The sequence below is a fragment of the Rhinopithecus roxellana genome, chromosome 5 (genome assembly GCF_007565055.1).
Source record: "Rhinopithecus roxellana isolate Shanxi Qingling chromosome 5, ASM756505v1, whole genome shotgun sequence".
In the NCBI taxonomy this organism is placed as follows: Eukaryota; Metazoa; Chordata; class Mammalia; order Primates; family Cercopithecidae; genus Rhinopithecus; species Rhinopithecus roxellana.
Window position 1 is genome coordinate 111,770,005 of NC_044553.1, and position 15,511 is coordinate 111,785,515.

General features: G+C 46.9%; 1 protein-coding gene across 4 annotated transcripts in view; it reads right to left on the bottom strand.

Moving 5' to 3' along the window:
* The window catches only part of ACSBG1 (acyl-CoA synthetase bubblegum family member 1), a 64,983-nt gene that overhangs the window by 3,068 nt on the left and 46,404 nt on the right, over positions 1-15,511 (bottom strand). For 3 of the 4 annotated variants that reach the window (XM_010378657.2, XM_030930538.1, XM_030930539.1), the window contains 7 exons: positions 8,927-9,007; positions 8,688-8,837; positions 8,195-8,371; positions 6,983-7,164; positions 5,780-6,010; positions 4,826-5,043; positions 445-584 (listed from right to left, as the gene is read on the bottom strand). In XM_010378657.2, the coding sequence (XP_010376959.1) occupies positions 445-584; positions 4,826-5,043; positions 5,780-6,010; positions 6,983-7,164; positions 8,195-8,371; positions 8,688-8,837; positions 8,927-9,007 (1,179 nt within the window). Of the gene's footprint in view, positions 1-444; positions 585-801; positions 887-4,825; positions 5,044-5,779; positions 6,011-6,982; positions 7,165-8,194; positions 8,372-8,687; positions 8,838-8,926; positions 9,008-15,511 lie in introns of those variants that run through there. The other variant, XR_004057302.1, reaches the window with a different exon arrangement.

Sequence of the window (15,511 nt, forward strand, 5' to 3'; positions counted from 1 at the left end):
CATGTGAGCTCTGTTTCAAAGAGACGGTTCTAGAATGAGTAGCTGCTACTGTGTTGAGCCTCGTGTTATTGTGGAAGGAGCAGTGGTCTGATAATTAGAAGGGCTCGGTCAGTGACGTTATTGTCTATAAAGCAGGGACCATAACTCCTGCCTGTCTGCCACCTTGGGGCTCAAGTACCTGCAGAGAGCAATGAGGGAGGGCAGCAGCACTCTGTAAATGGGAAAGTGCCAGTAACATGTAAAGGATCATCACGGTGGCTTATGTGGGACAGAAGGAATTTCCGCATGCCACAGTTGCTCCAACAGTGCAGGCAGCATGGACTTGAGTCATTCCAAAATGAAGCCATGAGATCTGGATGTGCCCTGTGCTGAATGTGGCTGCCAGCCAGACCCACAGACCCCCTCACTGGCTGCTCCTTCTGAGCTGGAGCCCCCCAGACACACCTTCAAGGTGAGCAGCATGGACAGGAACTTCCTCTGGTCCCCAATCAGCATGGCGTTGCTAATGATGGGTAGCTCCATCTTCACGGCCTCCTCAATGGGCACAGGGGGCACATTCTCCCCACCAGCTGTGATGATTAATTCTGGGGAGGCAAGGCCAGGCCCCCGGCACAGAATGTAGTCCAGGTGCCCCAGCTGAACCACAACCCAAGCCTCAGCCACAGCCCGGAAACCTCAGCACAGCAGGCAGCACAGCTGGAGACGCCCCTTCTCTGGGAGCCAAGAAGCAGTGGCAGGCCCTCCAAAGCAACTCACACCTGTTGGGGGGCCGGTGGCAGCACCCCAATGACAAATGCTCACCCAGGGTTCCCTCTCCTCAGCTTGTCGTCCAAGACTCAGCCTGCTCAGGCATCTCATCCATGTCCCCTTCTGCCAGCCCCAGTTCCTGGTCCCAAATAGCCCGTGTCATTTCCCTTCCCTGCCTTTGCTTAAGCAAAGTGACCATCCCTGTCACTCACACAGCACTCACCACCATGCTAAGCACTTCACATAGAGTAATTCATTTAATTGTCACAATAAACCTATAATGAAGCAGACACTCTTGTTTTGCAGATGAGGAAGCTGAGGCACAGAGACATTCAGTAACTTGTCCAAGCTCACATGCTAGTAAGTGGCAGAGCTAAGATTTTAAATCCAGTCCAGTTCCAGAGCCCATGCTCTCACCTGCCCTGCTAGGATGCCTCTCCCTTTGCTTGCGCCCTTCTCCCTGGAAGGTCCTCTCCCCTTCTTTCTTTCTGTCCAACAGACTGCCAGGCACTCAGTGCCCTAGCCTGCTGTTCTCTGATAGTAATGATGGCTTACTTCTAGGCTAGATGGCAATAAATTAAATAAAATAAATTTAACGAATGCACATTGACTAATTTTAGTGAGACTGTACTCCTGTCCCTCATTTCTATCTAATTCAACAAAGATTAGTTGGCCACATTCTGTGCACAGGTCTTGTGCTGACATCAGGCACAGAATAGAACAAGGCTGTCCATGGCTGCAAGGAGCCCACAGTGCAGGGGGGCAGCGAGACAGAGGGAGGCACAGGGGCTGCAGGGCCAGGGCAGGGAAGCATCAGGCCCAGCTGCATGCTGAACATGAATGGGGTTGGCAGGCAGAGGGCAGGACAGGAGCAGAAGCTCACAGGCCTTAAGGGAACTGCAGGTAGCAAGTGAGGCAGAGGCTGGAGAGTAGTAGGGCAGATCTCAGAGGCTTCCAGTGCTGGCTCAGGAGCTGGATTGTGGGCAGGCAGGTGGGAATCACTGAATGGTGTGAGATCAAAGTTTTAGGATACTCTGGTAGGTAGCTGGGGTGAAGAGTGGTTATTCAGGGGGCAGGCTGGCTAGAGAGGAAGCCATGGCAAGTGTCTAGATGATCAGGGTTTGTCTAGGACAGCAGAAGTCAGGTGAAGAGGAAAAGACAGACTCTGGAAATACGAGAAGACAAAAACCCAGCCTTCCTCACATATGCCTCATCATTGCTACCTCATTCCTGCCCTCTTCTCCTCACCACCGCCCTCTGCATTCTCACCAGCATCTTTTACCATTAGTAAATGATTTAAAAAAAAACCCTTAGCAAACTAAGCCTAGAAAGGAACATCTTTAATCTGATAAAGAACATCTAAAAATTTTTACAGCAAACATACTTTTTTTAAGATTTAATAATTTTTTAAAAAATAAATAGAGACAGGATCTCACTATGTTTCCCAGGCTGGTCTTGAATTCCTGAGCTCAAGCAATCCCCCTGCCTCAGCCTCCCAAAGTACTGAGATTGCAGGTGTAAGCCACTGTGCCCAGACAAACATACTAATGATAAGATAGTGAATGCTTCTCCCCTGAAATCAGGAACAAAACAAGGATGACCACTATTACCATTTCTATTCAACACTATCCTGGAGGTCCTAACCTGTGCAATATGGCAAGAAAAAAAATCATCTGTCATTTGCAGATGATATCGTTGTGTCCATAGAAAATTCAAAAGAATATACACACTACTGGATTGAATATGTGGTCTGATCAAATGATCCACAAAAGATCATTTGATCCAAAGCCAATATGCAAAAAGCAGTTGTATTTCTATATGCCAGCAGCAAACAAATAGAAGACAAAAATTTTTTTTGCAGCAACATCTGAGCTGAAAAAAACTTTTAAGTGATGTTATTTAAAATACCATAAAAATTCTTAGAAGTAAATATAAGGAAAGATGTGCAAAAATCTCTACGCCAGAAAACATAGGATGGATGTGGTGGCTCACACCTATAATCCCAGCACTTTAGGAAGCTGAGACAGGAGGATGGCTTGAGCTCAGGAACTCAAGAGCAGCCTGGGCAACATGGCAAAACCCCTCTATACAAAAATAAAAAGTTAGCCAGGTGTGGTGGCTTGCAACTGTGGTCCCAGCTACTTGGGAGGGTGAAGCTGGACCAGAGGATCACTTGAGCCCAGGAGGTAGAAGTTGCAGTGATCTGAGATCATGCCAGTGCACTCCAGCCTGGGCAACAAAGTGAGACCCTGTCTCAAAAATAAATAAATAAATAAATAACACATTATTGAGAGAAACTTAAAAAGACCTAAATAATCGGGAGGCTGAGGCAGGAGAATGGTGTGAACCTGGGAGGTGGAGCTTGCAGTGAGCCGAGATCGCGTCACTGCACTCCTGCCTGGGCGACAGAGCGAGACTCCATCTCAAAAATGATAATAATAATAATAATAAAATAAAAAAAGACCTAAGTAAATGGAGAGATTTATCATATTTGTGAATTGGAAGAGATAATACTGTAAAGATGTGTTTTCCTCACCAAATTGATCTATAGATTCAATGAAATCAAAATCAAAATTCCACCCAGTTTTTGAGGAAACATACAATCATTCTAAAGTTCATATGGGAATGAAAATGGCCAAGAATAGCCAAGGTCATGAAGAAGACGACCAAGGTTGTAGGGCTAAGCCAGATATCTAGCCCTGTCATCAAACTATAGAAATTAAGACACTGGGTATTGGTGCACAGATAGGCAAACAGACTAAGGGAACAGAATGGAGTCCACACATAGGCCTCTCATAGACAGTCACTTCATAAAGGGCAAAGGTATCACTGCAAGGCAATGGGGAAAGGATGCCGTGTCAGTTGGATATGTATTTGGAGAAAAACTATTTGGACCCTTACCTCTCACTATACTAGTTCTAAAAGGAGGGCCCGCTCTGGTTGAATTTGGTTTTCTGGCTACTATCCTCCCCCGTGCAGGGATGTGGGTCCCCTCATCTGCCGTTACAAAGAGGCACACTAGGCGGCGCCCATGGCACATCCAAGCAGCCACCTGTCACTCCTGGGGTCTCACTGGAGGGTACCTGCCAGGGCTCACCAGCCTGCACATCCCAGGGCCCAAACGCCACTGCGACCTTTTGTCCCTCCCTGGGGTGGTCAAGCCTCCATGGCCATCAGCTGGGGCCTAGGCACGGTCGCACACTGCCTACATGATGTCCACAAAGTAGTTTCCCCACTCACTTAGCTTCAGTTTCCCCTATGAAGCCCTGGTGCGGGATTCCCACGTGGGTGCTGCGGGCATGACACCAGCTTGGGTGAAGCAGGCAGAACATCCTTCCACAGAGGCATCCCCAACTATACCTGTCTCTGTGGGAAGTTTGTCTTATTTAAAATTTTATATCCAATTTGCATGCTATTCCCCGTCACATCTGTGTCTGCATATAAATATACATAATACTTATGCTCTTGAATCTTCTGGAAAGACTTGCCTTGTTTCTCTAGGGGTCTGATTTCCAACTCCACCATTTACTAGCTGGGTGACATTGGGCAAGTTACTTAACCTCTCTGGATGTCCTCATTAACAAGTTAAGGTTAATAGTACGTGCCCCATAGGAGAGTAGAGTAAATAAAATGATGTCACTAAAGGTGCGTGACACTTAATAAAGGTTCAAGACCAGCAGCTGGTATAAACAGTGGTGGCAGTGGAATTCCTGCCCCCACCCCACTGCAGCTGTCCAGGGCGCTTGCCTTTTTTTGTTTGTTTGTTTTGTTTTTGTTTTTGGAGACAGAGTCTAACTCTGTGGCCCAGGCTGGTGTGCAGCGAGGCGATCTCAGCTCACTGCAACCTCTGCTTCCCGGGTTCAAGCAATTCTCATGCCTCAGCCTCCTGAATAGCTGGGATTATAGGTGCATGCCACCACGCCCAGCTAATTTTGTGTGTGTTTTTAGTAAAGATGGGGTTTCGCTGTGCTGCCCAGAGCGGTCTTGAACTCCTGAGCTCAGGCAATCTGCCTGCCTCAGCCTCCCAAAGTGCTGGGATTACAGGCATGAGCCACCGCGCCTGGCCTGGGGTGCTCACCTTTGAGGCGCCCAGTGATGTAGAGGAAGCCATCGGCATCCAGTCGGCCAACGTCACCCGTGTGCAGCCAGCCTTCCTCGTCGATGGCCTCGCAAGTCTTGTCCTCCATGTTCAGGTAACCCATGAAGATGGTGCGGCCCCACAGGCAGATCTCACCAATGCCCTCTGTGTCCTGGTTCACCAGCTTCACCCGACAGCCGGGAACCAACTTGCCTGAGCTGTCGAGGGAGGGGCCAGGAGACTGATCAGAGGGAGCTGTCTCCTCCAAGCCCCCACTGGGGAGCCGGGGTCCCAACAGCTCAGTCTTCACTGATGGCTAGAAGGTATCACCTCACAGGGCTTTTGTATTTTAACAGGGGACTTACAGCTGAAAGGTAGAGCCAGTTTAAGAGTTTTAGGGAATGAAGGAAGGAAGGAACAAATGAAATGGCAATGGTAGAACTTGGAGCACTGTGATAGGCTGGCAGGGAGAGGAGATATTTAATCATAACTGATGATCCTGCAAATCACTCCCCAGAACTGACTGCCCTCACCGCCCATTAGGAGGCTGGCCTGGTCCCCTCAACTTCTACCCTAGCTGGCCCCTGGGCCATCCACTCTCCTAGAACATGCTGGAGCACACCCCACGCCATGAGAGGGAGGGGCCAGAGGAAAACTGCTCCAGAGGTAGACCCCTGCTCAGGGGACACCTGGGCTGTGCAGGCTGTTTTCAACCACAGACTCACACAACAAAGTGGCCGAGGCCACCCCCACTAGACTGAGGAGGATAAGCTAGGGACTTGGCCCAAGAGGGCAGTGTTGGCTCTCAGGGGCTCCATAGCCCAGTGGCCAGGTCTCTGGGACCCAACTGGCTTGCAAAGAGAAGGTGGTCCCCAGGGCACTCAGCAAGCAGACACAAAGGAGTACCAGCAAGGGCGCATGGGTGTGCATGTGTGCAGCAGCCTCGAGACTCACCTGTACAGCCGGTAGTTGCAGGGGCTGGACATGAAGTGGGGGCCTGAGGTCTCACTGAGGCCGTAGCCCGCATACAGGCGGATGTTGAGGCCCAGGAAGAAGTGCTGTGTCTCTGCTGTCATGGGGGCTGCTCCATAGAAGTTCTTCTGACACTTGGCAAAGCCCAGTGCCTGGCGGACCTTGGCTAGCACCAGGTAATCTGCCAGTCTGGTTGTGAAGGGCTTCAGGTCGCTGGTGGGACAGGGAGAATGGTTCACGGAAGAAATCACACACACACAAACACACACACACACACACACACACACACACTAAAAGGGTGGTATTCAGTGAGAACACCCTGGCTCGGCCATTCCAGTTGTCTGTTCCACTTGGTTGGTTTGAATATTGAACCTGCCCATGAACATGGATGCAGATGTGGGTATGCAGGCACATGGTTGTGTGCAAATGTGTCTTGAACCAGGAAGTCAAACAGATTCAGCTGTGTACAGGTGTACAGGCAACAACAAAGACACATGCCATTTTGCACACAAAATACACATGCACAGAGACTTGAAGTATGTATTCGTGTGTACACATGTACAAACGTCGGACCCCAGTGAAGCCCACAATTGCTTTGTTCATGCATGTTCGTGTTTCATGTCTGTGCAAATGAAACTGTGGATGCTCAGATACGTACACACATCTCATGAAACATACCCTTTCACAGACACATGGGGAATGGAAACTACTTCTAAATTGAAACCAAGCCAGATTTATATCACTGACCCTCCATAGAACTATGTGGGAATTTTAAAAGCTATAGAAAGACAGAAAGGGTGAGACATCTGAGGGGTTACTTGGGATGCTGAAAAGGCTGGAAAGGCCAAGTCGTCATCACTGTGGCCCCTTCTCCAGCCACCTACTGAGGACAGAAGACCTCAGGAGACTGTGCCAGGAGCTGCTCCAAGGGAGGTGAATTTCACTTCAGAGAAAGCAAGTTAGTCCTCCCAGTCAGAATCCAAAGGTGGAGCGACTCTCCCCAGCAGGCCCTGGGAAACGCATAGGAGCTCAAGCCCCGTCATTGATGGGGCATCTGCATGGGGTCTCCAGAGCTGCCCGGCCACTGGAGCCGGGACAGGCATGGCCTATCAGACCCTCACTGTGTTTTGGGTTATGACCCAGAGCACTGCCTCCCCAGGCCTCCTGCCCGTGGGCCCTCTGTACCTGCCAGGGCAGGTGAGGTTCTGCTCCAAGGTCACCGACATGGCCCACAGCAGCATCTTGCGCCGGATGAAGCCAGACTGAGCCGCCACCTCCTGGATGCGCTCCATGATCTTCTCCCACACCCGGGGCACCCCCATGTGCGATGTGGGCTCCACCTCCCGCAGCGTGTTCACCAGGCTCCCCTGTTCACACCGGAAGAGGCAGCCCTATTGGGTCGGGGGCAGCTGGGGCCCAGGGGCCCCCTCTCACCAGCCAGGCATGCCGGCGGCACACACATGCTCAACGGGCACCCACACACACCTGCACACAAGGTATGGCACATACTGTTTCCTCAATGGTTGTCGCCTCGCTTTTTGCTCACAGAACCCCGGTGGCAGGCAGCGGTCAGGCAGCCGTCAGGCAACCGTCAGGCAGCCAGTGCTTCAGAAGGACCTCAGTCTCATCCCAGCCCTGAGCGTGGCGACTCTCCATGAGTCTAACTCAGACACAAGAATCCCATTCCCCTCGGCAGCATTTGGTTTGAGAACAGACAGGTGACACTTTGGGACACTGAGATGCTGGTGGAGGGAAACTTGCTGGGGGGTTTCTGGGAACGTTTTCCTCACAGTTAAAATAAGGGTCCCAAGAACAGGTATATCCTGTGAGGCTGGGATTCAGGGAAGGGCTGTAGCCATCTGGTGATACTCTGAGGACACCCGTACTTGATCGTGTTACAAGTCCCGTGAACCACTCTCACTCCACTTTATGTAATGGCATCAGGTTCACGCTTTGTCGCCCAGGCTGTAGTGCAGTGGCACGATCTCCGCTCACCGCAAGCTCCGCCTCCTGGGTTCACCCCATTCTCCTGCCTCAGCCACCCAAGTAGCTGGGACTACAGGTGCCCGCCACCATGCCCAGGCTAATTTTTTGTATTTTTAGTAGAGACAGGGTTTCACCGTGTTAGCCAGGATGGTCTCGATCTCCTAACCTTGTGATCCGCCCACCTTGGCCTCCCAAAGTGCTGGGATTACAGGCATGAGCCACCACGTCCGACCCAGTTTACCTTCTTGTTTGGTCATTTGAGTCAGGCTGTGCCCATTGCAGCTGACAGAATTCTGACTGATACATGCACAGGAACAGCACACACACAAATGCACACTCAGGGCCCACGGACACACGTGGACGTGGCCTGGCACACGGGCTGGGATGGACGCACAGTAAAGGCAGACTGACCTTCAGGGCGTCGGGTTCAGCAAAGCAGACCTGGGCCCCCCACTGGATGCCTGTCCACAGGTCGTAGATCTGGGCAGCAATGTGGCTGAGGGGCAGGTAGCTGACTACCACCTCCTGCTGGACTTCTGCCGGCCGGATGTCACCGGCCTGGCTGCCGTACCGTGCTGTCCACGTGATCTGGAGGACAAGCAGATGGATCCCAGCAGTGTCCACAAGCCAGCCCTGGCGGTGCTCACAACTGTGGCCATTCTGAGGGCCAGCCCCAGTGTGGTGCCCCTGTGGCATCTCTGCAGGCTCTGAAAACCCCAGGACAGGCCTCCCCTCCCCCTTGCTGGGCTCAGTCTGGGCCACAGACTGATGGGCTGTTCTACCTATCCCAGCTCCTAGAGCAGGGGGGCCCAAGGAGCTTTCCCAGGGGCTACTGGGGCAAAGCCATGGCCCAGATTCACCCATAACCCCCCTTGCCCAGCCCCACACCAGGCGTCTGTCCTACATTGTCTTGACTCAGCATCACACCCTTGGGGTTCCCAGTGGTGCCGGAAGTGTAGACTAGCACACAGCACTGGTTGGGCTGCTGGGTGTCAATGATGGCGTCCAGGGCTTCCTCGGGCACTTCATTCCCCAGGTCCATGAATTCCTCCATCTGTAGCCAGATGCAGGGAACAGGCAGGCTAGGTCAGCTGGGTGGGCCCAACAGACCCCACCTAGTGCCCAGGGCCCCACTGCCCATACCGTGTACACATTGGCCATCTTGTTTGGAGGAGGTTCTTTATAAATCACGACTGCCTTTAGATGTGGCAACTGTTTCCAGACCTGCATTGACAGGAAAAATAGATCAGGTTTCAGCAAGAGAAATGTCACCTTCTAAGAAGTACCCCATCTCCCTGTGTGAGTCTGCTTAGCAAATGTCTCTGGGTGCCCCGTATCTGACCTTTGACCCCAGCAGGACAACTGCCACCCTTCACCCGTAGTTTCCCTCCTGAGAACTTGGGAGCAGTAACGGTGGGGATAGCCAGGGGGCTGGGGATGGCTCCTCATTGGAGGAAAACCCAAAACGAGCTGGGGTTCGGTTGAGCAAACCATGACCCAGCCACACAATGGAGTAGTGCTATGTGACTGTAGGAGAGAGAGGGAGAGGAGCAGAGCACAGAGGAGAGAGGGAGAGAATTCTATGTGCAGAGAGTGAGTGGTTTCTAGGATATATTATTAAGTGAAAAAAGGAATGTTTACAATCTGCATATAGTATACCATATTTGTGTAAGAAAGGGGTGCAATGTAAATATATGTATGCAAACATGTATTTACTTATATTTACAAAAAGAGGCCGGGTGCGGTGGCTCATGCCTGTAATCCTGGCACTTTGAGAGGCCAATGCGGGAGGGTCATTTGAGGGCGGAGGGTACATTTGAGGGCGGGAGGGTCATTTGAGGGCAGGAGGGTCATTTGAGGTCAGGAGTTCGAGACCAGCCTGGTCAACATGGTGAAACCCTGTCTCTACTGAAAATACAAAAATTGGCCAGGTGTGGTGGTGCATGTCTGTAATCCCAGCTACTCAGGAGACTGAGGCACGAGACTCGCTTGAGCCCGGGAGGCAGAGGTTGCAGTGAGCAGAGATCGCGCCTCGGCACTCCAGAGAGAGACTCTGTCTCAAAATAAACAAACAAAAAAAGAAACTCTGGAAGGTTAAACCAAAACCTGATTGAATTCACTATGTATAGGCAGAGAGGGAATAAAGGTAAGAAGAAAGGGATGGAAGCAAAAATTCTTTGAGTGTTATCTCACATGATTTTGACTTTGGAATCATGTAAATGTCTCAACCATTTGAAAAATAAAGTTATATGTAAAAGGAAGCCAGGTGTGATGGCTCATATGCCTGTGATCCCAGCTACTTGGGAGGCTGAGGCAGAAAGATTGCTTGAGGCCAGGAGTTTGAGACCAGCCTGGGAAATATAGTGAGGCCGTATCTTTGTGGGGTGGGGGAGGATCACTAAAAAATTTTTAGAAAGGGAAAAAATGAGATCAAGGAACCAGCAGAAAAAAAGAAAGAAATGAATTAGACCACATACTAAGTTAGCAACATAACCACACACACACAGAATTACATCAAGATCAAGGAATTTTATAATAGTGCACTTTGATTCCTCTTTTTTAGTGGCACTTACTCTAAAGGCAAAAAGGAATTTCAAATTATATGCAATAGTCTTATTGGTTTCTGGAGTTTTGTTTTGTTGGTTTTGTTGGTTTTGTTTTGGAGAAAGGTTCTCACTCTGTGGCATGATCATGGCCCACTGCAGCCTCAAACCCCTGGGCTCCCATGATCCTGCCTCCGCCTCCCGAGTAGCTGGGACTACATGTTCACACCACCACATCTGGATAATTACATTTTTTTTTTGTAGAGACAGGGTCTCACTATGTTGCCCAGGCTGATCTTGAACTCCTGGGATTCAAGAGATCCTTCTGCCTTGGCTTCCCAAAGTGCTGGGATTATAGGAATGAGCTGCTGCACCTGGCCTTATTGTTGGTAATAATATTGATACTACTATTTCAAAATTATTTGATGTACTATAGGATTATGTTAATCCTATTAGGAACTAAGATTTTAAGGTAAAATAAAAGAAATACAAGAATAAAATTTAAAAAGTAAGCTAAAACTTCACAATATAACATTTGAAATGTTATAGAAATAACAGAAATATCAGTGTGAACTCATGATTTTTTGCTAAAATATATTTTCCTGAGACTTCTGATTCTGATCACAAGGGAGTAACATCCATCATTGCACTGTAAATACTAGGAAACTGGACAAATAGAATAGTTGGGTGGGCCCAGCGGGCCTATCCCGTGTACACATTGGCCATCTTGTTTGGAGAGAAAGCAATTGATTTCAGATACTGGACTACAGACAGCTCAGGACTGATATCCCTGAGAGAGGGAAACAGATGAGGTGAGCCTCTAAGTGTGCCCCAGCTTTCTGCCCAGGGGCAATTTTTGGGCTATGGGAGAGACAGAGTTGGGGAGAGAGAGAGAGAGAGGGAGAGAGAGAGAGAGGAGAATACAGAACCCAGTTGTCTTACTGGGTTGAGGTGACCAAGATCAGAACTCAGGAAAGCTGAGGTGGCTAGAATTTGTGAGACAGAATACCAGAGAGGAGAGAACTATATAGAGAAAGAGTTCTAGAAATTATTTTAGGGTCTTTGATTGGCTCTCCATCTGCACATGCATAGGGTGAAACTCCATGAAGCTGGAGGAAGACCAATGACCAGGGGTGGAAGTCAAACAGCGGCGGATGTAGGAATTGCTCGTTTTCCCCCACCAGCATGGAGGGACCCCATCAGTCATTAAGCAGAGACCCAGAAGGGTCATGTCTTAGTGATGGGGCTAAATTGGCATTAAAGTAAAGGTTATCTAAAGGCCTGGCCTAAAAAGCCTTAAACATAGCCTCAAAATAACGTTCAGAGAGAAAAAAATGGAAAAGAATTGCCTGTGGGACAATATCAAGAAATCAAACATACATGTAATTGGAGTCCCAGAAAATTGTTTTAATTGAAAAACAGTCTGAGAAATTTTCAAATTTAAATTCATGGATTAAAACTATAAATCCACTAATTTCAGAAGCTCAATGACTCCTGAGCAGAATAAACACAAAGAAAACCACCTTAAGATACAACATAACCAAATTGCTGAAAATCAGCGAAAAAGGAAAAAAGTCTTAAAAGCAGCCAGAAAAACAAAACACTATGGGGAGAGGAACGAAAATAAGATATCACAGACTTCTTGTTAGAAATGATGCAAATGGGCCGGGTGCAGTGGCTCATGCCTGTAATCCCAGCACTTTGGGAGGCCAAGGCAGGCAGATCATGAGGTCAGGAGATCGAGACCATCCTGGCTAACATGGTGAAACCCCGTCTCTACCAAAAAATACAAAAAATTAGCTGGGCGTGGTGGTGGGCGCCTGTAGTCCCAGCTACTCGGGAGGATGAGGCAGGAGAATGGTGTGGACCCAAGAGGCAGAGGTTGCAGTAAACCGAGATCGTGCCACCGCACTCCAGCCTGAGTGACAGAGCAAGACTCCGTCTCAAAAAAAAAAAAAAAAACAGATGCAAATGGAAAACACTGAAATGAAATCTTTAAAGTGCTGAAAGAAAAAAAAAAACAAAACCCCGTGGACCCATAAATCTAAATCAGATAAAATGACTTTTAAAAAATGAGCAGAAAAACAAGCACCTTTTCAGACAAAGACAAGCTGAGAGAATGTATTGCCATCAGACCTGTACTATAAGAAATATTAAAGAAAAGTTCTTAAGGCTGAAAAGATGATATCAGATAAAAACTTGGATCTACATAAAGGAAGACAGAGTATCAGAAATGGCAAAAAATGTGGGTAAATATGAAACATATTATTTCCTTCTTTAAAAATTTCTCTGAAAGATACTCATCTGGGCTGGGTGCAGTGGCTCATGCGTGTAATATTAGTACTTTGGAAGGCCGAGGTGGGCAAATTGCTTGAGCCCAGGAATTTGAGACCAGCCTGGGCAACACAACAAGACTCTGTGTCTACAAAAAATACAAAAATTCAGCTGTTGTCATCCATTTTACTTCTATAGAGGTTATAAACCCCACCATACATTGTTATTACTCTTGATTTCAACAGTTGAGTGTCTTTCATTATTTCTTTTTCTTTTTTTTTTTTTTTTTTTTTTGTTTTTAAGACAGGGTCTAACTCTGTCACCCAGGCTGGAGTGTAGTGTGGCAATCACGGCTCACTGCAGCCTCACATGGCTGTGGTCCCAGCTACTTGGGAGGCTGAGGTGGGAGGATTGCTTGAGCCCAGGAGGTTGAGGTTGCAGTGAGCCATGATTGCACCATTGCACTCCAGTCTGGGTGACAGAGTGAGACCCTGTCTTAAAAGAAAAGAAAAAAGAAAGAAAGATACTCAACTGTTGAAAGCAAGAGTAATAACAATGTTTGTGGGGTTTATAACCTCTATAGAAGTAAAATGGATGCCAACAGCTGAACGGATGGGAGGGGAAGTGGAAGTACACTGTTGTACGGTTCCACATTTCATGGGAACTGGTATATTTGAGAGTACACTGTGATAAGTTAAAGATGCACATTGTAAAATTAGAGCAAACACTGATATAGTAACAAAGGATAGCTAATAAGCCAGTGGAGATCAAATGGAATACCAAAGCAAAACAAGATAAAAAATACAAAAAATTCAGGAAAGAAAAGAAAAGGGACAAAGAATAGATGGGACAAATAAAAAAATAGCCAAATGGTGGATTTATACATCATTTTGTCAGATTGGATAAAAGGGCAAGACTCAACTATGTGCTGTCTATGAGAAACTCACTTTAAATATAAAGACACAGATAGGTTAAAATTAAAAGAATACAAAAATATATACATGCAAACATTAATTACCAGAAACCTGGAGTGCCTACATTAATTTGAGGCAAAGTAATTTTGGAACAAGAATTATTACCAGGGATAAGGAGGGACATTTCTTAATGATAAAGGGTTAATTTATCAAGAAAGCATAATAATCTAAACATGTATATGCCTAATAACAGAGCTCCAAAATACATAAAGCAAAACCTAATAGAACTGGAAGGAAAAATAGATAAGTCTACAATAATAATTGGAGATTTCCACATTCCCTTTCTTAGTATTTGATAGAGCAAGAAGACAGAAAATCAACAGAGATACAGAAGACAACATTAAAACACTACCAACCAACTTGATTTAATTAACATTTGTAGAATCTTCCAGCCAACAACTGCAGAGTACACATTCTTTCAAATATGCATGGAACATTCACCGAAATTGATCATTATTCTATCACACCTACTCTGTACAAACAGAGTGTCTCAAGTACCAAAGAGCCCCAGGTAATGAGGGAAAGTTCTTTCTTTGGAGAATTCCAGCCAGTGAATTAGAAAATCAATATTTTGCTACCCCTAATAAAATAATTAATTCAGGCAAACATCATCAAGGGATGCTAAAACCATTAGGAGAAAGGTTGATGGGGAATTTCACAGTGGAAGAAGAGAAGGTGATCATGACCTGAAGCCCAACATCACTGAAAGTGGTACTGCCTGTCATCATGTGCCTCTTGAGCTGGTGCTCTGTGAAGGACATGGTACCACCTATGGGATGTTCTTGCCAAAAATGTCCAATCTGAAATGCATCAAGCCTTTAGATCTAACAGGAAATACAGAAGTTAGAGGGACAAGTTAATTGATGGCAAAAGCAAGCAGTCAGACAACCACAGAACATGAGACCCTGTACAAGATGACTCACCTAGTTACTGCAGGGTCTATGGCAGAAGTTCTCACAACTGAATGTGCATCAGAATCGCCAGAGGGCTTGTTAAATGTGAATGCTGGGCCCAACACACTAAGTTTATGATTCAGTAAGACTGCGGTGAAGCCTGAGAATTTGCATTTCTAAGTTCCCAGATGATGCTAATTTGGGGACCACACTGGTCAATGGTAGAGCTTTGCTCTAAATTAGAAGACACTTAAGAGACACCACCACATGCAACACGTGGGCCTGGTTTAGATCCTGATTCAAATAAACCAATGATGCAATGACATCGTGGGTATAGAGACAGAAAGTAGAATGATGGTTGCCAGGAGGGAATAGGGAGTTGTTTAATGAGTACAACATTTCAGTTTTGTAAGATGACAAGAGTTCTAGAGATGAATGGTAGTGGAGATTGTACAACAATCTGAATGCACTTACCACTGGACACTTAAAAATGGTTAAGATGGTATGTTTTTATGTCATATGTGTTTAATACAACAAAAAATTGGAAAAAAGACATCATATGTGTATTAGATGATAGGATAGAATTATTTTACTTGTGCTAGGTGTGATAAAGTTACAGAGCTTATTTGAGAAAGATTTCATATTTTTTAGAGATGCATATTAAAGTATTCAGATAATGAAGTGACATGATATCAGAGATTTTCCTTCAAACACTTCAGCAAAAAGGTCAATTGAAGAAGCAAGTGTGATGAAAACACATTGACAATGATTGGATCTGATGATAGATATATGGGGATTCTCTCTACTTTCAAAAAAAAAAAGTTTTGTTTGAAAACTGTCATAATACAAATTTTATTTTATGCCAGGTGTATTAGTATGTTCTCACACTGCTATAAAGATACTGGCCAAGACTGGGTAATTTACAAAGAAAAGAGGTTTAATTGGCTCACAGTTCTGCATGGCTGGGGAGGCCTCAGAAAACTTACAATCGTGTTAGAAGGGGAAGCGAGCATGTCTTACATGGCAGCAGGAGAAAGAGAGCAA